Genomic DNA, 27330 nt, shown 5'->3' on the forward strand with positions numbered 1-27330 from the left:
GTTTAGCAAAAGACTTATAAAAGTTTTTTCATTTTTTCAGCAACGGTTTTGAAATGCCTACAGCCACTATTGCTTTGCTAAGTGCTGATAAGTTAACTGGCAACAATTACGCTATTAGGAAACATATGATCATGACTATACTAATTATCGAGGATCTTATGTTCACCCTTATAGAGAACGTCCTTCTATTCCAGCTCCTAATGCCACTCAAAATGTTTGAGAGGCGTACGAGCTATGGACACGGGCAAATGAGAAGGCCTGAGCCTTTATCTTGGCCAGTCTTAGCGACGTGTTGGCCAAGAAGCATGAGCCCATGATCTCAACACATGAGATCATGGAGTCCCTGCAGGGGATATTTGGACAACCGTCTGAACAGCTCAAGCATGAGGCTCTTAAATACATCTTCAACTCCAAAATGGAGGAAGGCACCTTTGCTCGTGAACATGTGCTTAACATGATGGTCCACTTCAATGTGGCAGAGATGAATATGTTTAGGATCGATGAAGGCAGTCAGGTTAGCATAATCCTGCATTCATTGCCGGAAAGCTTCCTCCACTTTGTTAGTAATGCGATTCTTAACAAAGTAGACTATACCCTCACAACTCTCCTCAACGAGTTATAAACATACTAATAGAAGAGTGATAAGGGAAAGAGGAAGGCACCTGCTAACTCGCCACCTATCACCCAGCAAAATAGGCATCTGACACTAGTTGACAAGGGAAAATGTTTCCATTGCAACCAAGACAGATACTGGAAGAGGAATTATCCTCGCTGGCTGAAGGAAAAGAAGACAGCTAAGGTAGCCAAGGCAAATAAAGGTAAATATGATTTATTAGTGTTAGAAACTTGTTTAGTGGAGAATGATGATTCTGCCTGATTTATTCATTCGGGCGCCACTAATCATGTTTGTTCTTCTTTTCATGGGATTAGATCCTGGCGACAGTTGGAGGCTGGTGAGATGGCAATACGATTAGGCACCGAGCACATCGTCTCAACTGTGGCAGTGGAAGGAGTCCAGTTGACTTTACAGAATAAATTTCTTGTTTTAAAAGATGTATTTGTAGTTCCTGAGTGGACAATGAACTTAATTCAGTAAAGTGCTTTTTGCAATGTAAATATACTCTCCAGTTTAATGTGAATAAAGTGTTTATTCATAAAGATGAAGTAGAAATTTGTATAGCAAAACTTGAAAATAACTTGTATGAGCTAAGGCCGTTAGCATTAAGTTCCCTCTATAACATAGAGATGTTTAAAACTTCCATAACTCAAAATAAACGTCAACATGTTTCTCCAAAAAAAAATGCCCACCTTTGGCACCTTCGATTAGGGAACATCAATCTCAATAAGATTGAGAGGTTTGTGAAGAATGGCATTCTAAGTGAGTTAGAGGAAAATTCTTATCGGTGTGCGAATCTTGCCTTGAAGGTAAGATGACTAAAAGACCTTTTACTGGAAAAGATTATCATGCCAAAGAGCCTCTAGAGTTAGTGCATACCTTTGTGATCCTATGAATGTGCGAGCTAGGGGAGGCTATGAGTATTTTATCAGTTTTACTAATGATTACTCTAGGTATGGGTATGTTTATTTGATGCAACGGAAGTCTAAATCCTTTGAAAAGTTCAGAGAATTCAAGGTTGAAATTGAAAATGCATTGGATAGACGGACTAAGACACTTCGATCGGATCGAGGTGGAGAGTTTTTGGATTCGAGGTTCCAGGACTATTTGATAGAACATAGAATCGTTTCCCAACTCTCATCGTCGGGTGCACCTTAGTAGAATAGTGTAGCGGAGAGGAGAAACAGAACCTTGTTGGACATGGTTTGTTCGATGATGAATCGACTACGAGGAGACTTTCTCGCCTATTTCCATGTTGAAGTCGATCTACATCCTCCTGTCCATTGCCGTTTATTATGATTATGAGATTTAGAAAAATGGATGTCAAGATGGCCTTTTTGAATGACAATCTTGAGGAGACCATTTATATGGTGTAGCCCGAGGGATTCATTGCCCGAGGTCAAGAGCATGAAGTTTGCAAACTGAATCAGTCCATTTATAGGTTGAAACAGGTGTCTCGATCTTGGAATATTTGGTTTGATACTACAATCAAATCGTACGACTTTGACCAAAACATTGATGAGCCTTGTGTTTACAAGAAGATTGTCAAGAGTTCAGTAGTTTTCTTAGTGTTGTATGTAGATGATATCCTACTCATTGGGAATGATATAGGACTATTGATTGTAGTTAATAACTAGCTAACAACCCAATTCCAAATGAAAGATTTAGGAGAGGCTCAGTTTGTTCTGAGTATATAGATCTTTCGGGATCATAAGAACAAAGTGCTAGCACTGTCTCAGGCTTAGTACATTGACAAGATGTTGCTCAAGTACTTGATGCAGGACTCCAAAAAGGGCCTACTACCGTTCAGGCATGGAGTTACTTTGTCTAAGGAAATGTGTCCTAAGACGTCTCAAGAGTTTGAGAAGATGAGACGGGTCCCATATGCATCTGCCGTTGGCAATTTGATGTATGGGATGCTCTGTACTAGGCCAAACATCTGCTATGCTATGGGAATAGTCAGTAGATATCAGTCTAACCCAGGCTAGGTTCACTAGACCGCAGTTAAGAACATCCTCAAGTATCTTCGGAGAACGAGGGATTACATGCTTGTGTATAGAACTAGGGATTTGATTCTTACTAGATACATGGATTCTAACTTTTAGACTGATAAGGACTTTCGAAAGTCCACTTCAGGGTTAGTTTTTACTCTTAACGGAGGAGCTGTAGTATGGTGAAGCACTAAGTAGGGGTGCATCGCCGACTCCACCAGGGAGGCCGAGTATGTAGCGGCTTGTGAAGCTGCTAAGGAGGCCATTTGGCTCAAGAAGTTCCTGATAGAGCTGGAAGTTGTTCCAGACATGTCTAGGCCCATCACTTTCTATTGTGACAACAGTGGTGCTGTGGCGAACTCCAAGGAGCCCAGGAGTCACAGGCACGACAAACACATAGAGCAGAAGTATCATCTGATCCACTAGATAGTACATGGAGAGACGTGATAGTCACGAAGATCGCTTCAGAGCACAACGTTGCTGACTCGTTTACGAAGGCTCTCACGGCTATAGTGTTTGAGGGTCACCTTCAGAGTATGGGTCTACGGGACCGCCCACGACTGGACTAGGGCAAGTGGGAGATATTTATGTACTGGGCCTTAGTGCCCTAGTTTATTGTTTTGTACTCCCAACTTCGCTTTAGGAAAAGTGGGAGATTTTTTAGAATGATGCTCTAAACTCTCGTGTCTTGTAGTTTGTAAACACAGTTTTGAACAAACGCTTGTGATGTGTATATGATATTTTCTTCACTTATTGTCTATGAACATTGGATGTTTTATTTACTTTACCACAAACCAATAAACTAAAATCCCTGGTTGTCGTTTGTAACTTAAGCATGTATGTGGAGACACACAAGTGGATCATGTCTTAAGTGATAACCAAAATGGTCTGTAGTATATGGATATAGGAGGGAAACCTTATCCTGGTAATGCTACAGATGCGACTCGCTTTGTAGAATAGTTACAAGTGTTATGACTTGCTACAGATGGTCTGATCCTGATCATACATGTGGGGACATGCGAGCGGGGGCGTCCTCTACAAAGATTTTGTATAAGACCTAACCACAAAGTGTTAACGTCTCATTATATAACACCATTCATGACAACGACTTCATTTCACTAGGATGACCATAGGTAACATGACCTTGAGTGAGTTGGGAACTTTTGCCTTTGAAGGCGGTTCTTTGATTTGTATGGGTGTGAGTGGCCAGATTGCCAACTCAAACCTACCACTTTGGGGATTTGTCTAATTTGGGAGCTGGGAATTCAGCTACACAAGATAGAATTCACTCATTTCCCGATGCAGGTTTAAGTAGATAGATTGTTCCCTTAAGGGCTGATCCTAGGGCTTGAACAATGTGACACTACACACTTTCTCATGGCCCGAGAGGTGTCCAAAAATATTAGAACTATGTTGTATTATTCATTAGAGGGATCAGTGGTACTTAAGGAATTAAATGTAACTACATGGGAAAAACGGTAAATTGGCCCAACTGTACTTACGAGCATCTGTGAAGGGTTATTGTTACTGTTGATTGGTTATATCTGATGGACACAGAAATATATCTGTGGTATGAAGAGTTCAGCTGTCGATCTTTAGTGGAATGTCTGGCAGTTAATGGATGGTGGATCTCGTGGCTAAAAAGTTTAGTTAGCTATTCACGTACCGTTGGACTTTGAGCCATAGGTCCATAAGGTCCCCTTGGTAGCTTAATGGATTCAAGTTGAGAATCAGTTTTTGGGTCAGTTTGAAGTGTTCAAATTGACAAAAGGGAGTTCAATTATATATGATATGATTGAACTGGTTAATTATATATGATATGATTGACTTTATGTATGAGATACATTAATTAGAGGAAAACAGATATAAATATGATTTATATCTAGTGGAGGAGAAAACACTATGGTTTATATGTGATATTAAACCATAGGTTAATGAATATAATATGATTATATTTATTATTTTTAATTGGACAACTATAGGATAATTGTGCCGCGTTTTCTCTGTAACCGTGTGTTAGTGGGAGGTTTCATTCAGTTTTGTAACTGAAGAATAGAATGAAAATCATTTTCATTTTGCAAGATATCGGTCATCCGCTCAAGAAAAGTGTATACTGCCTATTGCTTAGTAAACCGAGAGCCTATACGATAGCTCAAAGTTGCTACACGATCGTATACACACGCTTCGCTTTCTAAACGATTGTCTAGTGCCTGAGCAATTACTAAACGGTCGTCTATACGATCGCTGCCTATTTACTACACGATTGTATACCTTCTTCTTAATAATCAAGCATTGTCTATACAATAGACCCTACCCTTCTCCCACTTGCTTGGTCGTTGTATAGATCTTTGTTTCCTCCTTCCCTCTACTAATTCCAACAAAGCCCACACTTTGGATTCTCACACCGAGAATACCGAGGGTTCTAAGTGGTGGTGTCATCCCCATTTTCGCTGTGTTCGTGTGGAGGCCATTTGTGAAAAGACGACCGGGTGATTTGGTGAACGATTGGAATGGACTTTCCCAACGAGAGCGTGAGGAGCAGTCCCTGGAGAAAGCGAGATTTTGGTGAAGAAAAGTTCTTCAACTGGTATGTTTTCTTGTTCTCTTGTTATTTATTGTTCAAAGCATGCTGGTAATTTGTAGTATAATGCATATCGTATCTATTAGATTGTAAATGTAGAAATTCTATCACCATGTATTTGGAAAGATTTGCTTCTGCTTAGAGGTACTCTTGTATAAGAGTTCCTTTCATAAAAAACATTCTTTTAAGATTGATAATAACCAAGAAATCACATTTCTATCAAATGAACTTGAAAATGATATGGATAAGAATCATTAAGTTTCCATGCAAACTTTAGTTTTTTTTAATTAATTCCTAGCATTTTAGAGTTTATTTTAGTGTTTAAGTTAAGTATTGAAATTATGACCATTGAGTTTAAAGATGGTTGTTGGAAAATATGGAAGTTACTTTTAATGAGGATGATTGAAGATGAAAACTAGTCAAAGATGGTGGTTGTCATTAATAGAATTACATTAAACATGGTGGATAAAAGATGGAGTTGGAAAAATGTCTGCTTCTTTAATGTTTTATATTGACTTTTTGTGTTAGTTGTATTGGAATCTCTACAAGGCTATATAAAGCCTCTTATCTTTTTAATTGCAATAAAATAAGAATCTGGATGAATGATAATAGAAAATTCTAAGATGTATAATTTTGTTTCTTATGTATTCTTGTGATAGAACGTATGAATATTTGGAGCATTTAAGTGAGAATTGATCTACATTACTTGTGGAGTGTTTTGAAGATCAAGGGTTGATGGAAGTTTTTAGTTTTCTCTATCCTTGGTTCATTAGATCACCTAAGGAATGTGAATTTAGCCTCTCTTAGAGGTTGGGATCAAATTAGTATTTGGGTTATTGAGTTTGAGATATCTGGGTCTTGTTTTTCAACATGGTTCTTAGATCCGATGCCTAGGGGTCTCATATCATTTGGTATCAGAACTTTGACTCTAAATCAGGTATATCTTTCTGTTGTTGCAATGTTTTTCTTATTCTTCGATTCCTATTCTTTTTTAGGTTTTTTTAAGTCATCTCGTCACATTTTTTTATTATATAAAAATTATGAAAAGTGTCAGTTCTAATTTTAATTTTACATTTTCGTCTTCTACAAAGTTTTTAAATCTAAGTCTGATTTACAAGATTTCTTTCTTCATTGTCTTCTAACTTGATTTTCTTCAGTGTCATATGTTCTTGTTTTGAAAATCTGTAAAAAAAAAAAAAAAAGTGGTGTAATTCGAGAGACTTTTCTATTGAATTTAGTTCAAGGATTCAAGTACAGAAGATGACTACAAAAAGAAACATTCAAAAGAGATCCTTTACATTCGTGGAACGAATCTTCTTGAAGAGGGGAGAATGATACGAACCAAGAAATCACATTTCCATCAAATAAACTTGAAGACAATATGGATCAAAATCATTAAGTTTCCATGTAAATTTTAGTTGTTTTTAATTAATTTTCTGCATTTTAGAGTTTAAGTTTAAATATTGAAATTTTGGCCATTGAGTTTAAAAATGGTTGTTGGAAAATATAGAGGTTACTTTTTGTCACACCCCGCCCCAGACCACCCTCTTAGCCTAGAGAAGGACGTGACTGTAGCAGTTATCACCCTGTGGCTGACACTTACTACCTAATAACTCTTGTGGAATAACTCTAATACCAAAATATAACTTAAGTACAATGGAATGCCTTTAGGCCCAAAATTTATTAATTTAGAAACATAACATATTTAGAGTTATTACAATATTAGATTCACAAGTCCCAAAACCCACAAACCTTAGTCCCTATATGAACAAAAGTAACATGTGTACTATAATAACAGTAACCACCTAAATAGACGGATTACAAATCTTTTAATCCTTTAGTGGCAGGGCAGATGCAGAGCTATCTTCAGAGGATTTGATCGCTACTTGGGGGGGGGGGGGAAGGGAAGAAAACATTTTTGAAAACGGGGTGAGTTTGCGCCCAGTGAGTGACTTAATAAAGATAATTGATTCTCATGCAAAATCTCAATAATGAGTTTAACTAAAATATAAGCTTCTACAATACTTGTACTGCAGTATAAACATTTCCCAAGCATCAAACATAAAAAGTTGTTTTAATCATAAAACAGTAAAACTATTTCTCGGTTGAGAATAACCCTTACTGTGGATAAAACAATCCCAACACCAACTGCTAGTCAAGAGAGAACTCTTTTGCTCAATCTCTGACTCTAACTATCTACGTGCACGTGGCCATACTAAGTACCGTCATACCTTATGTATTTCTGTTCAGATACCTTCTCAAATGTCCTTTAGTATCTGGTTGGTTTGGTACCTTTTCAAATGTCCTTCAATACCAATAGATACCTTCTCAAATGTCCTTCAGTATCTAGTTGGGTGGATACCTTCTCAAAATATCCTTCGGTATCGCGTTTTAAGTAAAACTAGTCATAAATGACTTTCTCTCTTTAAAGCATGTAAAGTATAACACATATAAAAATAGGCTTTAAAGGTACTAACACATGCTGAGTATATTTAACACATATAAATCGCTTTTCAACAATTTCTCACATATGCATGCGTTTAAAACATAGTGGTTTGCTTGAAAATCACTTGTAAAACTAGCTGGCATGAGAATAATCTTCTTTAAAACATGCTTTCTATAACACGTTGTAATCAAACATTTTAGCAAATGTTTTAGTCAAAACGTTTTAGCCACTCACCTTGATTGCTTAAGAGCTTTTCACTGTAGTAGCTCCCTTTTCTACCTCGGGCTCTCTTTTCTCCCCCTAGAATCCAGATTCAATTTACAGCTTAGATTACTCATAGTTATAAATCTTATGAGATACTTCCTTCTATAAACATGTTCTAAAATTTCTCGGGAAGCTTACCCTAAAATTTGAGCTTAGAACTCCTCGTGGTTTGGCCGGAATCACAGAATCTTCAAGACTGGCCCAGATTGATCCGATAGCCTGACCCTTCTATCTTCTTTTCTTCCGGCAGCCCTACCCTGAAAACTAGATTTCAAAGCTTTTAGGTGGCTTTGGAATCACTCCAAACGCACGAGTAAATTGGGAGAACTCTTCGTCCCAAGTTGATGCGTCCTCCTCAGACCTCACTATCCAATGCGTCCTCTATGTCTAACGCATGGATTTGGCTCCAACGCAAGGTTTGCTCAACTTTCCCACTCTTTTTACGGTATTTCTGAATTGTGAACTAAAAATGAAGTCTCTTGGCTTTATTTATAGGCATCCAAACCTTCTCCGGAGTTGACACCACCTACTTGGCTGCATGGCCAAGTGTCTCTTTCTCACCCCATCAACGCAATGCTGTGATCATCACAAGCTAAGTGTCTTCTTCCCACCTTGCCAATGCATGGGCCTCCAATTTGATACCACCACCTCAAATTCTTAATGGTTAAGGCTTTCCTCCCAAGAAGACACATGGTTTTGATGATGTTATCCTGATGATTTCATCCTTGTATGCATCCAACTCTTGGTTGCTCAACGCCTAGTCCATAAGCAACGCATAGCCTTTTCTCAATGCATGGCAAGCCAATTCACTATCATGACAATTCAACTTAGCCATTGCAAGGAGCTAACCATCACCAACGCATAGGGTGACCGTCCATTCTTGACGCATGGCTCACTCGCATGGCTTGCTTGGCATGGGCGCATGGTGTTGACCACCAACGCATAGGCGTGCTGCATGGGTTGGCTGCTCGACGCATGGGCGTGCTTAGCTGCATGGGTTGGCCGCTCGACGCATGGGCGTGCTTAGCCGCATGGGTTGGCCGCTCGACGCATGGGTGTGCTTAGCCGCATGGGTTGGCCGCTCGACGCATGGGCGTGCTTAGCCGCATGGGCTGCGTGCGGTGCCTTGACGCTTGGCCGAGTGCTTAGGCGCATGGGCGTGCTGCTTCGACGCATGGGCGTGTGGCATGTGCTGGCCATCGCTCGCATGGGCTACGCGCTTGGCTGCTCGGCAGAGTGCTCACTACATGGGCGTGGCCACTCGGCAGTGCACTCAACGCACGGATGTGGCCGCTCGACAGTGCGCTTAACACACGGGTGTATCCACTCGACGCATACGTCCGATCGGGGCTGCTCGATGCATGGCCTAGGTGTTGGCCGAGGCTGCTCATCGCATGGCCTGGGCGCTAACCGAGGCTGCTCAACGCATGGCCTGGGTGCTGGCCGAGGCTGCTCGACGCATGGCTGTCTTTCCATGCATGCCTTGCCCACCTGTGTGCCTTCCAACGCATCATCTCCTTTTTCCTTCTTCAGCCACATGCCTTCACCAACAACTCTTCCAATGCATCAACACCACTATAACAGACAAAATTCTATACTTAGCTAAGTTTCCAAAATTTTCCCCAAAAGTTAACCTTCCAAATTTCTTTTTTTTTTCTAATTTCCACTCTTTTCTCTACCATTTCACCCTAGTTTCCACATCATCCTACTCATCATACTAATCTCAATAGGGAACATACTCAAGTAGAGAAATTAGGATTCAGGGTTCACACTTTTAATGAGGATGCATTGAAGATGGAGACCAGTCAAAGATATTGGCTGTCATTAATAGAATTGCATTAAATATGATGGATGAAAGATGAAGATTGGGAAGATGACTACTTATTTAATGTTTTATGTTGACTTTTGCTACTTTACATTAATTGTATTAGAATCTCGACAATACTATATAAAATCTTCTATCATTTCAATTGTAATGAATAAGAATTTGGATGAATGATAATAGAAAATCTTAAAATGTAGAATTTTATTCCTTATGTATTCTTATGATAGAATGCATGAATATTTAGAGGATTCAAGTGAAGATTGATCTACCTTGCTTGTGGAGTGCTTTGAAGATCAAGGGTTGATAAGAGTTTCTTACTTTGTCCGATTCTTGGTTCATTAGATCACCTAAGTAATTAGCTTCTCCTAGGGGTTGAGATCAAATTGGTTTTGGAGCTGTTGGGTTGAGTTTTTTGGGTCTTGTTTTTCAACATGGTTCTTAGGTTTCGATGCCTAGGGGTCTCATATCAAAGATAATGGTACTAATGCAACTTTTTGATAGTTTAGAGGTATTTATGGTTTTTGTTCATATATTAACAATAAGAGTATTTTTAATTTTTTCGTAAATTTGAGGATATTTTTGAAACTTTTGAAACTTTTGAAAGTTTAAAATTATTTTTGAAACAAAGCTTTTAACAATTTCCATCCAAAACTAACGGTAAAGAATTTTTTTTGTAAGCATAGTAGATGCTTGATGCCAATTGGATATATCTATATAGACAGAGGTAATTACACATCAAATTGATGCATTAATTCTTCCATTGCATGTGTTAGATGCATGTGTGAAAGAAACAAAATAATACTTGTCTTTATATTCTTAATAAAAGAATTGCATGTGATCTAAGTTTAGAGTAAAATACAAAAATACAAAAATAAAAAAATAAAGAATTTAACCCAAGGTAAGTAATTATAAGATAAAACAATGCATCATTTTGTGTGTGAAAGTGATTTTGATATGTGAAAATATTAAAATAAAAATTATTGCATTATCTATATTAAATATTAATATATTTAGTTACTAGCAATTTTTTTTTCTTTCTTCGTATTATATAGAAAAATTATTTTGAAGAAGACAATAATATAAAAATATCTGAAAGAATATCGGAGGTCGAAAATCTGAAGCCTATCACAATACAGGCCACGTATTAATCCCACGTCTGCATAATTTTCAAATTTTTATCCACTTCTTCTCCAATGGCTTACTCGAAGCTTGAAACCCCCCGAAAATGGCGACTCCAATTCAAACTCCCATGGCCATGGCCTTAGCTTCTTCATCCTCTAATTTCCTTTCCCTTCCTCGCTCTCCAGCACACCTCTCACTCCCGCCAAAGCGGCCGCTTCTCCATCCCAAACCACGCCTCTCTGTTACTTCCGTAGCCTCTCCAGATTTAGACCCATCGTTGCCCTCAAACGTTCACACCTTCTGGCAATGGCTTCGCCAGGAAGGTGTCGTCTCCTCCAAGACTCACGTGAAGCCTGCAATTTTCCCCGAAGGACTCGGACTAGCCACCACCAAAAACCTAGCCAAGAACGAGGTCGTTTTGGAAGTTCCCAAACGATTCTGGATAAATCCCGATGCGGTTGCTGATTCCGAGATTGGTAATGTGTGTAGTGGATTGAAACCATGGATTTCTGTTGCTCTGTTTTTGATTAGAGAAAATCTCAAGGATGACTCGCGTTGGCGACACTACCTCGATATTCTCCCCTCGGAAACGGATTCCACTGTGTTTTGGTGGGTTTGGCTTGGTTCTTACTGTTTAATCTACCATGCTCCTTGTGGTAACGTGCTTTCATAATTATGGAGTTGATGGAGTGCTTGTTTTGATGTTTCAGTGCAGGTCTGAAGAGGAGCTTGCAGAGATCCAAGGTTCGTCTGTCATTTATTTTGAACTTTAATTTAGGATTTATTTTGCGGCATTGTAGAACTTTAGGAAGGAGAAACGTGTTAGATTTTTTATGTGTCTGGGAATTCTTATAAAAAATTTAGGATTATGAAGGAGAAATGTGGCTCTGGTCTGTTGATTAATTAGTATGGTGCTTTAACCTTGAAGATGACTCTTTCTGGTTCTCTATAATTATCATAGAATAGTTGATTGCAACATTATTGCCTCATGAACTTTTCAGGAACCCAACTTCTGAGTACGACTTTGAATGTAAAAGAATATGTTAAGAGCGAATTTCTCAAGGTTGAAGAAGAGATATTGCTCCGCCATAAAGATCTATTTCCTTCTCCAATCACACTGGATGACTTCTTTTGGGCTTTTGGGATACTCAGATCAAGGGCATTTTCCCGACTCAGAGGCCAAAACCTTGTTTTGATCCCTTTTGCGGACTTGGTTAGATCTCAAACTCTTACTTGATTAGGCATGCATGGAAATTTTAAGTAGTTAATATTACTAGAAACTTTATGAATACAACACATGCAGCTCCTAATTCAGGTGCCTTGTTAATTTGGTTTACAGAGTTGATCCTAAACTTTCATACTTAAATTGGTCAAGCAAAAATTGAAAACAAGAGATTTAATAAAAACATATGTATTTCACGTTTTCACATGTATGTTTAGTAGCAAATTCAAATATTAGGTCCTAAATGTGTTTTATAATATATTTATAAACCCTCAAATTAGTTGTAATTCCCATAAAATGTTCGGTTGAGTATAAACTACTATAAATTTATTTATCAATGTATGTTGAATTTTTAGTATAGTTACTGTTTTTTTTTACAATATAATATAGGGAAATTATTTTAAACGACAAAACTGTTGAAAATATTTTCAAATATAGCAAAATATCATTGTCTATCAGTGAAAGAAGTCTATCACTGATAATCATTGATAGATGTCTATCATTGATAGATGTCTATCATTGATAGATGTCTATCATTGATAGATGTCTATCATTGATAGATGTCTATCATTGATAGACTGTACATTGTAAATATTTTAGTTTATTTTTCTATATTTGAAAACAACACGAATTTTTTTTTAAATGATATTTAAGTTTATAATATAGTTTATATTTACATTAATGTCCACAAAAAAATATTTAAGTTTGTTAATGAACTACTATATTTATTACTGTTTTTATTTTTTTTTTTCTAATATAATTTCTCTCTTAAAATATCAAATTCAAAATATATTTGGACAAATTTCAAACACATTTGTCAAACCTAACTTCACTAAAAGATTAGAACACAGAACAAAATGGCAATCTAAGTATCAACACCCATGAAAATTTGAGACCATGAAAAGATTACCCACCTGCCTATATTTGACAAGAGCATCATAACTTAATGGTTTATTCTAGCACGGAACAAAAGTTTTTCAATCCTTTTGTAATTTAAAATTTAACTCTTTTCACACACAATTCATAATTAATCAGGTCAACCATAGTGCTAACGTAACCTCAGAAGAACATGCATGGGAGGTTAAGGGACCGGCAGGTCTCTTCTCATGGGATGTCCTATTCTCTCTTCGGTCCCCAATTTCCGTGAAGGCTAGTGAGCAGGTAAAGTACTAATTTCTACGTTTATGTACCTGGCTAACATGGCTGATAGTTGGAGTTTTCGCTTGTTGAAGATTTTATTCCAAAAACTAGAATTTACCTGTAAAATGATAGGACCAAATAATATATCAACAACCTACTAGGATCACCTCTAAGACAATCAACCAAATAATAGTACTCTAATACACCATAAATTAATCACTAAGTAATCATCAAGCAATCAACCAATAATGGACAGCATTATAGGTGGAAAACCCCTCCCATGCGAAGAGTAAAAGTCACGGGACTTGTGAAGAGTCTACCTTGTCAACATCTCTTGTTATGATAAAATTGAGGGAAAAAGAATCCAAATCAGTCATACAAAGATTCACAACCCACCTTCATACCTAAGAGATCAATGCTTGAGAGATAGAAGAATGAAAAATTTCATCTAGTTTTACAGATTCTGTTCAGCAGCGTCTACTGAAAAACAGAGTTGAAAATGACGATTCAACTGTTTAAAATGAGATCCTACTTGTCCACAACAGGTTGACCAAAATTCAGTACGATCCAACAGTTGAAACTCGGGCAATCGACAACTTTGTGGAAACTGAAAACTAGAATTTACTTGCAGTAGTGAATAAAACATGAGATAAGGGGACATTTCGTTTGATCTTTTCACGAGTAAAATCATGGTTAAATTGCATTTTTATCTGTTCACTTTAATCATAGTTTCAATTTAGTGATTTTAGAAGTCTCACCATAGTCGCTACTATCACGTAATCAAAACTTACCCAACATCCCTGTCATCAGTTAAGGAGTAACAGAAATCTAAAGTATAAGATATCTGTAGTTGAACTCGAAAATAAGTCAGAGAAGTTCCATAAAACATTACTGTTGCATTACAAAAAAATATGGGTCCTATTTCTAACCATTTTTCCTAATTTTCAGCCAAGATAGTACCTTCGCCCACCTCCACCACCCCCCCCCCCCCCCCCCCCCCCCTCCAAAAAAAAAAAAAAAAACAGAACTAAAAATGTAATTTGGCCTAAAGAAAATATATTTTATGGCAAAGTTGTCAGGAAAACAGAGTGCATTTACCTTGAACTTTTGACTGTATGTTCAACAGGTTTTTATCCAATATGACTTAAAAAAGAGCAATGCAGACTTAGCTCTTGACTATGGGTTCATAGAGCCAACAGCCAACCGCAACGCATATACACTGACGTTAGAGATACCAGAGTCCGACCTTTTCTTTGATGACAAGCTAGATATTGCTGAGACAAATGGACTTGGTGAGACTGCTTATTTTGACATTGTTTTGGAGCGTCCTTTTCCACCTGCAATGCTTCCCTTCCTGCGGCTGCTAGCACTCGGAGGCACAGATGCATTCCTTTTGGAATCTCTGTTTAGAAACTCAATCTGGGGTCATCTTGAAATGCCTGTTAGTCGAGCAAATGAAGAGCTTGTATGTCAAGTGGTCATAAATGCTTGTGAGGCTGCGCTTTCTGGCTACAATACCACCATTGAAGAGGTAAACCATCAAATCTTCATTCATCTATTATGCATCTATCATAAAGTCGTGGGAAATTTACACATTGCAATATATGATCTCACTCCCATATTATTAAGTATCAAGTAATTGGCAGTCTGAAATTTATTAGGATCTGAACTTATATAACCTCCATCTTGGCTTTCTAGTGTTTTGTCTTTTAGGGAGTGTTTGGGACAAGGAGTGGAGTTGTGAACTTTTGAGTCCCATGGTGTAAGGAGTTAGTGTACGTTTGGGATTGCGCTTGTGATAGAAGTGATTATAGAAAAATCTTAACGATTTCTTGCGTTGGATAAAATAGATTTAAATTTAAATCTGCTAAAATCACTTTTGAAAAAACACGGTAATTTCACGTCTATTTTAAAAGTAGTATCTATTAGCTTTTAGCTTAAGAAATTTTAATGAATATTTGGTTTTCAATTTTATACTTATATATCAATCTATTTCTCACCCAAAATAGATTTTCTAACTTTCTGGAGTTCGATACATCAATTTTTTTGAAATAGTATACCATATTGATTTTTTTAAAATAAAGCTATTTTTCTTAATATTTAAAAATTAATCTATAACAAACCAAATATATCTTTCTAAAACAATTATTTAAAATTTTAAATTAAAAAAATAAAAAAATTATTTATAAGTCTATTTTAGTTAGTATATCTAACATAAGATGCTTTCGTATCTATTTACCAAACACTACAAGCTACTTTTTCAAGTTTAAACTAAAATTTACTGAACACCAATTTACTTCATTTAACATTTGATTCTTTTAGAAGTACACTTGCCGACAATTAATTTAAAAACTATTGCAATCCTAAATTAAGTCTTAATAAGACATAAAATTGATGGTTTTTAGTAGTAGGACTCACAAACTCCTTGAGTCAAAACTGGAGTTCACAACTCCACACTTCCTAACTCCCCACTCCCCAACTCTTTGTCCCGTGATTCTTTATATAGAAGCACCATTTCAGTTTAAAGACTCAATTCAAATTCTTTGATGTTCATAAAGGTAAATATACACAATTATCAAAGTTCAAAGATTAGATTTAAAATTTTAACCAATTTTGTTTACCTAGTTTATTATGGCTTAGTTGACAATGACACAAAGTTGTATAGCTTATTCTCATCTCATTTGGTAATGACAATGAATTGCAGGATGAGAAGCTAAAAGAAGAAAATCTTGATTCAAGATTGAGGATTGCTGTTGGAATAAGAGAAGGGGAGAAAAGGGTATTGCAGCAAATAATCCAAATTTTCAAAGACAGGGAACTGGAATTAGATCAATTGGAATATTACCAAGAAAGGAGGCTAAAGGATCTTGGGCTATGTGGGGAGCAAGGTGAAATTATCTTTTGGGAGTCTAAATAGGAGGCCCTCTAATGCCTTGCCAAAAATACTGAAGGGAACATCAAAACACCATTTTTCAGGGTTCAAATACATGGGCTTTCAACATTAACGAAATTGAGGTGTTCTAATTCACTTGATGTTTCAATAATTAATCAGTGAATAAAATTGGTTTCTTCTAAAATCAAATAGGCTAAGTTATAAAATCATTAACTAATTCATATTAGATCAAAATACTAGTTTGGTTAAAATACTAATTTGGTTTGTTTAATTTTAATTTCCATACTTTTATGTGTCCAATTTAGTTCTTATTTTTTCAATAAATTTTAAATTTAGTCTGAAGAACATTGGATTAGAGTTTCAATCAAAGCATATTTTTACGATAGATTATTATAAATTACAAAGGATGGTTCCTTATAAAACAAGGATAAGAAACCTAAAGAAAGAAAAGAATAAATTGCTATCTTAAAATTAAGGAAAGAATAAAGGAGGCTTAATCAGACTTAATCATCATGGGAAAACTAACTATAAACAAAATAATCAAATAAAGAAAATAAATGAAATGAATAAATCTTTGTATTTTCTGTATCCTCTCAAGTTGGAGATGGTGTAAGCATGGAACCAAAACCAAGCCTGGAGATGAAGCTTTGAAGCTTGGACGAGCTCAATTGCTTCATAGCTCTGGAAGTTGTTGTGAGGAAGTGACAAATGGGTAGAGATGAATGCTTCTTTGAGCTTTTTTCTTATTGTACGACAATCAATATCAAGATGCTTTGTCCTTTCATGGAAGCAGGGTTGGAGGCAATGTGAATTGTGGTCTTCTTGTCACAAAAGAGATGTATTGGAAAAGAATAGTTCAAATGCAAGTCTTGAAGGATGGAAGTTATGAATTGGAGTTTTGGTACAGTAGTGGTCTTACTTCGGTACTATAGATGATTTAGAAACCGTGGCTTGTTTCCTTGTCTTCTAGGAAATTAATGAATTGCCAAGTAGAATACAATACCGTTTTAAGGACTTTCTTGAGTATGGACAAGTAGCCTAGTTAGCATCACAAAAGACGATATTTTTATTAGAATTTGTAGGATAAAAGAGACCTTCATTACTGCATCCTTTTAGGTATTTCAACAAATGAATGACAACATTCCAATGTGCACATTGTGGCTAATATCCGATATGATCATGTTCAAATACAACAATCTCTCAATCAGCCTCCTATATTGTTCAGATTTTTCAAGTTTCTCATAATCAAATTTAGTAAATCACAATCCAGAGGTAGAGGAATGCTGACAACTTTAGCATCTTGTTAGTTCATGTCATAAAGCATATCTTTGACATATTTCTTTTGAGATATAAATGTTCAAAGATCTTGCTATTTCAAGATGAAGAAAGTATTTGGTCACTCCCTTGATAGAAAAGGCCTTACTTGAACTGTTTGAATTTGTTAATTTCTTCAATTAGAAGATCATCTACATACACCCGAAGGTAAAGTTGGATGCCATCAACATGTTTTGTGAAAAGGCAATTGTCATTTAGACTCGGAGAGAATCCATAGGATGTCAACACATGAGTAAGTTCATTGTTCCATTGTCGAGAGGCTTGTTTCAATCCATAGCAGATCTCTTGAGTTTATAAACTTGATTGGGAGTAGCATTGGTGTAGCCAGTGGTGGCTTCATGTAAAATTCTTCCTGAATGTGTCCATGTAGGAAGACATTATCAATATCTAACTGAAAGATAGGTCACTGTTGAACGGTTGCAATAACAATTAAGATTCTCACAATGACAAGCTTCACAATTGGAGAAAAGACTTTTGTATAGTCTTCTCCTTCTTTCTAGTGGTAGCCTTTAGTATTAACCTAGCTTTGTACCTCTCAACTTCATCTGTAACGTTTATTTTAATTTTAAAGACCCATTTGGAGCCTATAGCCTTTTTACCTTTGGGCAGCAAGGTTAACTCCCAGGTCTGATTTTTTTCAAGGGCTTTAATCTTTTGATTCATTTCTACTATCCACTTGAGATCATTTTGAGCCTCATGGAAGGATGCAGGTTCAACATCAATATCAACTTTGACCATAAAGCACGGTATGAGTGATTAAATTCAGTTTGAGGGCAAGAAGTGATGTGTTCGGTTTGGTTGGTGTTTTAGAGGAAAAAACAAAGTCATTACACTGAGATAAGTCCAGTTTGTCTTCTCGGGAATCTGCTTGAGGGTGTAGGGTTAGTACATACATGATCAACTCCACGATTGTCAGAATCGACATTTGCATCAAAGTCGAAAGGTAAAATTGCTTCCAATGTAGGTGGGTCAAAGGCTGGCTCATGATCAGTGTCAGAATGCTCAGATGCTAAGGTATTTGCCATATTAATAGGTAAATGATTTGGAAAATTCTCTCTTTCATCATCCTTTAAAGAAAATGGAAAAACATTCTCATGAAATACATCTCTACTGCTTCTTTCTTGTCAAGATCATATAGTTTATGTTCCTTTTATTCGACTGGATATCCTAGAAAAACACATTTGTGTGACCTAGGGTTAAATTTTGTTCTCCCAAGTTATAGGTTGGTTGCCTAGCTCAAGCACCAAAAAACTTTGAGAGAACTATAAGAAGGTAGTTTATTAAAAAGTTTGGTATCGGGAATATCCCAATTTAGGATTCTAGAGGGTATGAGATTGATCAATAAGTAGCTATCAGGATGCATTCACCACAAAATTGAATAGGAAGAGAGACATGTGTTCTTAAAGCTCTTGCTAAGTCTAGTAGATGCCTATGTTTTCCCTCAACAATTCCATTTTGCTACATAGAATATGGATTACTCATTTGATGAATTGTTCTATTGTCTCTTAGAATTCATTTCATGGTTCACGAACTCAGTCCCATTATCACTTCTAAGCACTTTTTATCTGTCTGCGAAACTGAGTATTGATGAACAAATAATTCTTTGAGAGTTTTGTGGACTCGAGTGTTTTCATGGAGCAAATAAGTCCATGTACACCTAGTAAAATCATCAACAATTGTGAGGAAATCATGACCCCTGAGTAGGATTTGATTTTGTAAGGACCATATAAATCAGTATGTATCAGGTCAAAAGGTTTCTCAACTTTTTGTAATTCTTTCTGTGAAAGTTATTCTACATTGCTTATACATAAGGCAAACATTACAAATATAATTCTTAGGAGTTTGAATGTTTAATTTCTTAATATGAGTAAGATGATTAAAAGAACAAAGTGCCATTCTAACATGCCATAACAAAGTATCACTCTCATTAGATTCAAAGTCTATCCATAATCATGCTATTCCCAAAAAGTTGTTGTATTTTTCCTTAATAACTCCAAAACTGTTACCATCAATCATGTATAAGCCCTGATCAAGGCTCCCAATGGTTATGAACCCGTTCTCCTGATCCTAAAATAGACAAACAAAGGCATAAAAGATTAATCTCTTGCTACTATCCTTAGTCATCTTACTAACAGATAGCAAGTTGTACCTAAAACTTATGGGCAACATTTTCTTCAAACCAAGATTATCCTGCACCTGTATTGTTCTTGAGTGTAACATACACAAAGGCATTGTTGGGTAGGTAAATAGGACTTGGTTTTTCAAATATTTGAGGTTTCAATAGGTCTCAAAGCAGGGAGTTATATGATTGTTTACTCGAATATCAACAATCTATTCATTAGTAGGGAAAGAATTAGACCTGAAAAATTTGCAAATACAGTGTGAGTAAATTGGTATCCATGCTTCTGTTTCCTTTCTTCAGCTTCTGTATTTTTTGTTGTATAGTGTTCTATCCTTGATAATTCATAAACATGCCCTACTTTATTCTTTTACACAACAAATCTCTACTAAAAAATCCCCTTCTAGTTTTAAAAAGAATGTTTACCTCTTCTTGCAAAAACAACTTGGTGCGTCTGTATACGGTGGTTTAGTTTGCATCATTTATTAGAGACTGTTGATCATGGTTACACCCTTCGTTTTGGCATGTTCCCACGGGTGTCATGCGAACATCCAACTACCGTTGTGTGCTAATCTCAACTTCAACTCTTGATTTTAAGTTAAGTTTAACTTTTGCTGGTCAGAGGACTTGTCTCTTATACTCTTATTTTTTATCTCTCTCATTTTTTTCTCTTTTCATATTATGTCGTTCTTGGAAACCTACATTCATTTTGGCTTGCTCCCACGGGTGTCATGCGAACATCCAACTACGAGCAGGTTCCTTTCATGACTTAACTCTTATCAGGTTGGGATTTTTTTGGATTTCCCTTGCGCTGACATTGGAGTTTGTACAATTTTTTTTTTGATAATGGTGAATGCATTTTCTTAATGACCGCATCCATTTAATCGCATCTGCTCAGACCTTTCCCACCCTTAAATTTAGAGATGCGCAAGGTTCTCATTGCATTGTTTTGAACAGAATAGACAAATACTTAGTCAAAATTTTGAAAAGAAGGTTTGAGCAGAATTTTGAAGGATAAAAGGTAAAGCGGTGCTATTGCTACGAATTATCTAAGTTTTAGCCAGAAAATACAAAGTGTGGGAAATGTTACTAAGGGTATGCATATGACTTATCATGGCAGCACAATAAATAATGCAAAAGAAAAGATAAAGAACATCGCAATAATTGACATAGGATGATAAATAAGCGGCTAACGCATATGAAAAGAATTGTTACTCAGTTGTATTAAAAATTAACCAAGTATACAAAGAATTACAAATAACGCAATACAAAATTTTAGCATGTACAAAGAATCAAGTAATAGCTTTTATACATAGAAATAAAGAATGAAATGAATTTATCTTTTGTATTTGATTCAGATGAGTGCACGGTTAATGATTAACGCTATGCATCTATTAACGCAAATGCATATTTGCAGAGGACGGGCAACAACACATGTATCAGCGCAACACACCCCTCAACTCAACGCATTTCTGGAGGACGGGCACACTGTATTTCTACTGGCGCAACACTACCTCGACATAGTGCATTTTCGCTAAGGATGGGTGAAAAATACATACGCGCGCAATACACCCCTCAGCGCAATGCATTTGGGTAGGATGAACGCAAAGTGTATCTTGTTAGCACAAGATGCACCCATCATCACAATGCATACCAATTTTTTTTTTTATTTTTCTTTATAATTCATCAAACATGCAAGTCGATAAGACTTTGCGGTGTTCATCATTTTATTCAGTCTTTCACAAAAATTTTAAGAACAACACTACTAATGCATACAAGTTAAAGAAATTAAACACGACATGGAAATACACCATTGAATTAAATTGAAGGTAAACACATAAAGCATTAAAGGCTAATTCTAATAAACAGTAAATAACGAAATTTAGAAATCAGTAAATGAAAGCTGTAAAGAAAGCAATTAAACATAGATATAGGGATGCTGATTGAAAGAAGCTTTTCAAAGTTACCGCAATAGCATCCCCGCAAGCGGTCAATCCTGCTTGCCTAATTCGATGGTCTCCATGCGTCGTTCTACGTCACCCTCGTAGTAGGGCTTAATTCGTTGACCATTGAATTTAAATGCATTTCTCCCATCTTCAGTTGTTAGCTCCACCACGCCATGGGGAAAGATAGTCTTGATGCGGAATGGCCCAGATCAGCGAGACTTCAACTTCCCTGGAAACAATTGCAAACGTGCGTTAAACAGAAGTACCTGTTGACCCTTGAAGAATGTCCGGTTGCTTATGCAATCATCATGCCACTTCTTGGTTCTCTCCTTATAGATGATCTGCGACTAACATTAAACTTGGTGGCTAACATTAAACTTGGTCAACAGGTTGGTAGTTGCAATCGCATATCACTCTCGGTTTAAACTTGGTCCAGATTGATCCGATAGCCTGACCCTTGCGACTAACATAGAAGGGTCAGGTTTGTGGGTGATATGCGATTGCAACTACCACTGCCCATTGGTTTGTGGGTGATATGCGACTAACATCTATGCAATTTTCTAATCTTCACAGATGATCTGCGACTTGGTTCTCGGTGCCATTCCGGTCCTTAATCTCTAGGTCAAATTCTTGAAGGAGCAGCACCCACCTTATCACTCTCGGTTTCGCATCCTTCTTCATCATAAGGTATTTGATCGCAGAATGATCAGTATACACCACAACATTTGTTCCAATCAAGTATTGTCGAAATTTCTCCAGTGCAAATACCACTGTGAGCATTTCTTTTTCCATGGTTGTATAATTTTCCTACACATCATTCAACGTTTTCTTAGCATAATAGACAGGATGCAAAACCTTATCCTTGCGTTGACTCAAGACTACACCCACTACATATCCATTAGCATTACACATCAACGCAAACGGTTGCGTCCAATCCGCTACAAATCAGAATAGGTGCAGTGATGAGCGCATTTTTTAGCGTTTGGAATGCTTCAGCGCATGCGTCATCAAAATCATATTCGCGCTCATTTTCAAAGAGCGCACTTAGGGGCCTTGTGATCTAAGAAAAGTTGCGGATAAATTTTCAATAAAACCCTGCATGTCCCAGAAAACTCCTAAGTGTTTTCACATTGACTGGTGGTGGTAACTTGGAAATTATGTCGATTTTCGCTTGATCAACTTCCAATCCTGCCTTCGATATCTTGTGACCTAGCGCAATTCCTTCTTCAACCATGAAATGACATTTCTCCCAGTTCAGAACAAGATTCGTTTCAATACATCTCTTCAAGACCTTTTCAAGATTTGATAAACAGGAGTCATAAGTATTGCCAAAAACTGAAAAGGCATCCATAAATACCTTGACTGACTCCTCCAAGAAATCCGAAAATATTGCCATCATACACCTCTAGAAGGTACCTGGTGCATTAAGAGACCAAACGGCATGCGGTGGAATGCAAATGTGCCAAATGGGCACGTGAAAGTTGTCTTATCTTGATCTTTCGGCGCGATCGCAATTTGGATATACCCTGAGTAGCCGTCAAGAAAACAAAAGAATTCATTCTCAGCAAGTCGATCTAACATCTGATCAATAAACGAGAGTGGAAAGTGGTCCTTCTTTGTGGCAAGATTTAATTTACGGTAATCCATATAGATTCTCCATCCCGTAGTTGTCCTTGTAGGAATTAACTCATTCTTGCTGTTGATGACGATTGTCATTCCCCTTTTCTTTGGAACACAATGCACTGGGCTTACCCAGCTGCTATCTGATATAAGGGTAAATGACGCCTGCATCAAGCCACTTCACTATCTCTTTCTTCACAACCTCCCTCATGGCATGGTTCAAATGGCGTTGTCTTTCTATAGATCCTATTTTTCCCTCTTCAAAACGAATCTTATGCATGCAATACGAAGGACTGATCCCTTGAATATCCGCCAAGGTCCATCCTAAGGCTTTTTGTTTTTCAGGATCTGGATAAATGCTTCCTTCTTCTCTTCACTCAGCGAGGCAGATATAATAACCGATAAAGTGTTATTGCCTCCTAAATAAACATATTTGAGGTGCACTGGCAATGACTTCAACTCTAACATGGGTGGGTCTTCTAAAGATGGCTTAGTACGTTGCTTGTTCGTTTAGATAACTTGATTGTTTCAAAATCTGACACAATTTGAATTGCGGCGCAATTCTCCTCCCACATTGCTCCGATCCCAAAATCTTCTTCCTCCGATTCTTATAAGGGCTCGTGCCAATGTTCTTCCTATAATTCCTCAACATATTGACAATTTTCCATATCACTCGTGTATTTCAACGCATTGAGAACGTTGAACTTAACTTGCTGATCGTCGACCCTGATGGTAAGTTCTTTTTCTGTACATCAATCAGTGCTCGCCCTGTTGCAAGAAATGGGCGACCCAAGATGATAGGCACCTCAATATCAGCTTCATAGTCTAATATGATAAAGTCAGCAGGGAAGATGAACTTATCTATCAGCCAACTACAATGTAGTTGTGGTTGGTCATGCGTTGCCGATATTTAGCTTTTTGAAGATTGACAAGGGCATTAGGTTTATACTTGCCCCCAAATCACACAGCGCATTTCCAACTTCTTTTCCCCTATCGATCATGACAATGTGAAACTCCCAAGATCTTTTATTTTAGTGGGGATGTTATTTTGAAACAACGCACTGCACTCATATGTTAATGGGACCGTTTCATTTTCCCTGATCTTTCTCTTGTTGGCAAGTATGTCTTTGAGGAATTTCACATAGCTCGGCATTTATTCCAGAGCTTCTATTAAGGGAATGTTGATATGCAGTTGTCGGAGAACATCCCAAAACCTCTAAAATTATTTACTGTCATCTTTCTTTCTCAGTCTAGACGAGAAAGGTGGAGGATCTTGCCGTACTTCCTGTTCAATTGGCTGTTCATTAAGGTCTTGTGCTTGCTGTGTTTTAAGCGCTGGAGGTTGCAGTGATTTTGAATTTAAGTCTTGCTGAAATTCATCCTTTGTAGATGTACTTTCTTTTGAACTGGTAATTCTTTTATCTGTGGTTGAATGGTCATCGTTGATGGTTAAGTCTACTGGTCTTGTTATTGAATCCGGTACTGGTGGCATAGGGACTGTTGTCTTGCCACTTCTTAATGTCACTGCTTGACATTGCTCTTTACCACGTGGCCCTGATGCCCCCCGAGCTGCTAGGTAGCGTACCAAATGCTTTATTCTTAAGTTCGATCGCAAGCTGTTCAATCTGCTCCTCCAAATTTCTAAGGGAGGAAGCTTGCGATTTCTTAATTGCCTTGTTCTTCTCAATATAATGTTTCAATAATGTTTCCAAAGATGAGGTACTACAATTGGTGTCAAACAAGAACGGTTGGTCGTAGGGTGGTATACTCTGAAGATTACCTGGGTTGTGATTCTGATTAATGAAAACCCGAGGATTGCCTCGATTCCCAGAAGGATTGCTCTGATGATTACTTTGCCCCCCTGGTTGTGATTCTTGCCCCAACTGAAAGTTGGGTGATTCCGCCAACCAGGGTTGTAGGCGTTGTCGAATGATTCGTTGTGAATAGAGTATACGGATTGTTGATTCAACGGGCAGACTTCCACTGAATGTCCCTTTACACATTGAACGCAATTTATTGCGGCCACGTATGTCAACGCATTGGCTTACGCTGAACCTTGAGAGAGTTGTCCTTCTGAATAGCCATAGTCTGAAGGAGCGAGGTCATTGTGGTCATCTGGTCTACCAGGGTGTTCATTGTATCAGTTGGTACAATGGCATCTTCTGCTCTTCTTTGCTCTGAACCTTTTTCCTCATACCCGTTATCTAACCACTCATCTGTATTTCACGAATTGCGATCCAAGATGACCTTTGCTTCCGTATATGTCTTGTCCATTAATCCTTCTGCTGCGGAGGCATCAGCAACTGCTTGGATTGATCGATCCAAGCCATTATAAAACGTCTCCATCAAAATGCAATTGGGAATCCCGATGTGCGGACAGTTCTTCACTAATTGCCTGAATCGCACCCAGGCAGTGCTCAAAGTTTCATAACCCTTCTGTTCAAAATTCAACACATCCCTTTGTCTCCTTGTGTTGACGGTTGGAGGGAAGAATTTATTCATAAACCTCTCGACGAACTGATCCCATGCGTTGATTTCATTTGGCTCTAATGACTAAGCCCACCTTCTTGCCTCATCCTGTAGTGTATGGAAGAGATACAATCTAATTCCTTCTGGAGTCACACTAGAGATGGAAAATGCGTTGCATATTTCTACGAAGGGGGTCAAATGAGCATGTAGGTCTTCTCCTTGTAGACCTCCGAATTGTCCGACATTTTGGATCATTTGAAGCATGATCAGTCTTATCTCAAACCTTATATTTTCCTCAACCGTGGGTCTTGAGATTCCGAGCGAGAAGTTATAAAAATTTGGCGACGCATAGTTCTTCATAGGGATGTTGCGGCCAACAGCAAGAAATACAGGGTCTTGCACTGCAAATTTACCCCTTGATTCTCATCGAGCCCTTCATTATTATTAGCCATGTTTCCTTTTCACCTATCTTGGTTCTAATGTGCTCTTGCGCGAAAAATACACGTGATCTCTAAGTCAGCTTAGGATTTCTGGATCAATTCCAGTATTCATAAACCATCAGACTGCTCTTCGCGATAAACAGCCACTACAAAGAGATCTGTCCTGCAAAATACCACAAAAGTATTCAACACTAACCATTACCAATCCCCGAAAACGGTGCCATAAACTTGTAACATTAAAAATGGAATGTTATACTGTGTTATCGCTTATGCACACTACTGATAATTTAATCTCTTTATCTACTCTAACGCATGGCTTGTGGATGAAACGAATGATATGCTAAATATGCGCTCAAGTACTTTGCGATAAAGAGAATTTATGCGATACTACGTCTAAATATATGCGTTGTTAATGATATGCTCGTAGTATGCGATGGAGTAATGCGTGTCACAAGTTTCCTTACACTGAAACCTATTATAATTCCAAAGCAAGTTTCTAAGAATAATCCGAGGTCGAACATAGGGATTATTTTCGTTAATGCGTTACTATTGTGATACATGCGACCGGTTTTTACAATGAATAAAGAATGTGGGTTTATACAGTAATGTAGATTGCGATGAAATAAAATTGTGTTAATAAAATAAAATCCTAAACTAATATGATACATGATACACAATACTGAGGTCGAGAACTGACTGTGAAGTTGTACAAAGAATTGATGTATGCGATGGCAAGTCTTTATGGATGAAGCAGAAAGAGAGAGAGTAAATAGTAAAAACATCGCAAGTTTATCAATTGCGTTAAAGATGCAATTAAGGTTTCGTTTTCCCATGGCGCACACCTCTCGGTGATCGGCCGCGTTCCCATATCTCTATGGTGAAATAGGGATGAACGTGATGAACGCAAGGTTGTTTCCATCTCTAAAAATACTTCTCGCTTTAGTTAACACATTCTTCCAACCTTTTCTCGATAGGCGGAATAACATCTTCACTTCTGCTCTAATAGGTGAAGGTGTCGTCGAGTATGCTTTAGCTAAACTTAATTATTTCCTTAACACAAATTAATTCACTTGCTTAATTCTTGCTATTTACCCAAGGCATTAAGAATACATCATGGAGAAAATGGATTATGGATGTACAAATATAGACAGAGAGATGACAATGGTGATGATTATAACATTTAATACTAAGATTAAGTGTTCGATACATGGTGTGAATGAAAGATTAGAGAAGATGAATACAGATGATGAAATAGAGATTAGAAACAAATACAGAAAGAGTGTCAACGACTTGACACAGAT

At 37.3% G+C, this 27330-nt stretch overlaps 1 protein-coding gene across 2 annotated transcripts; it reads left to right on the top strand.

Moving 5' to 3' along the window:
* The first annotated feature begins 10881 nt into the window (after positions 1-10881).
* Positions 10882-16284, top strand: LSMT-L (Rubisco methyltransferase family protein). 2 transcript variants are annotated; one of them, XM_039034950.2, is made up of 6 exons: positions 10885-11454; positions 11561-11589; positions 11847-12058; positions 13103-13228; positions 14334-14738; positions 15912-16284. In XM_039034950.2, exons 1-6 carry the CDS (start codon positions 10949-10951, stop codon positions 16122-16124), a joined length of 1491 nt encoding a protein of 496 aa, XP_038890878.1. In that variant the 5' UTR covers positions 10885-10948; the 3' UTR covers positions 16125-16284. The 2 variants fall into 2 exon arrangements, with proteins under 2 accessions (XP_038890879.1, XP_038890878.1); XM_039034951.2 differs by lacking the exon at positions 13103-13228 and having other exon boundaries at positions 10882-11454.
* The last annotated feature ends 11046 nt before the right edge of the window (positions 16285-27330 follow it).

This window comes from Benincasa hispida, chromosome 6, assembly GCF_027475165.1.
Source record: "Benincasa hispida cultivar pf3 chromosome 6, pf3_genome.v1.1, whole genome shotgun sequence".
NCBI lineage: Eukaryota > Viridiplantae > Streptophyta > Magnoliopsida > Cucurbitales > Cucurbitaceae > Benincasa > Benincasa hispida.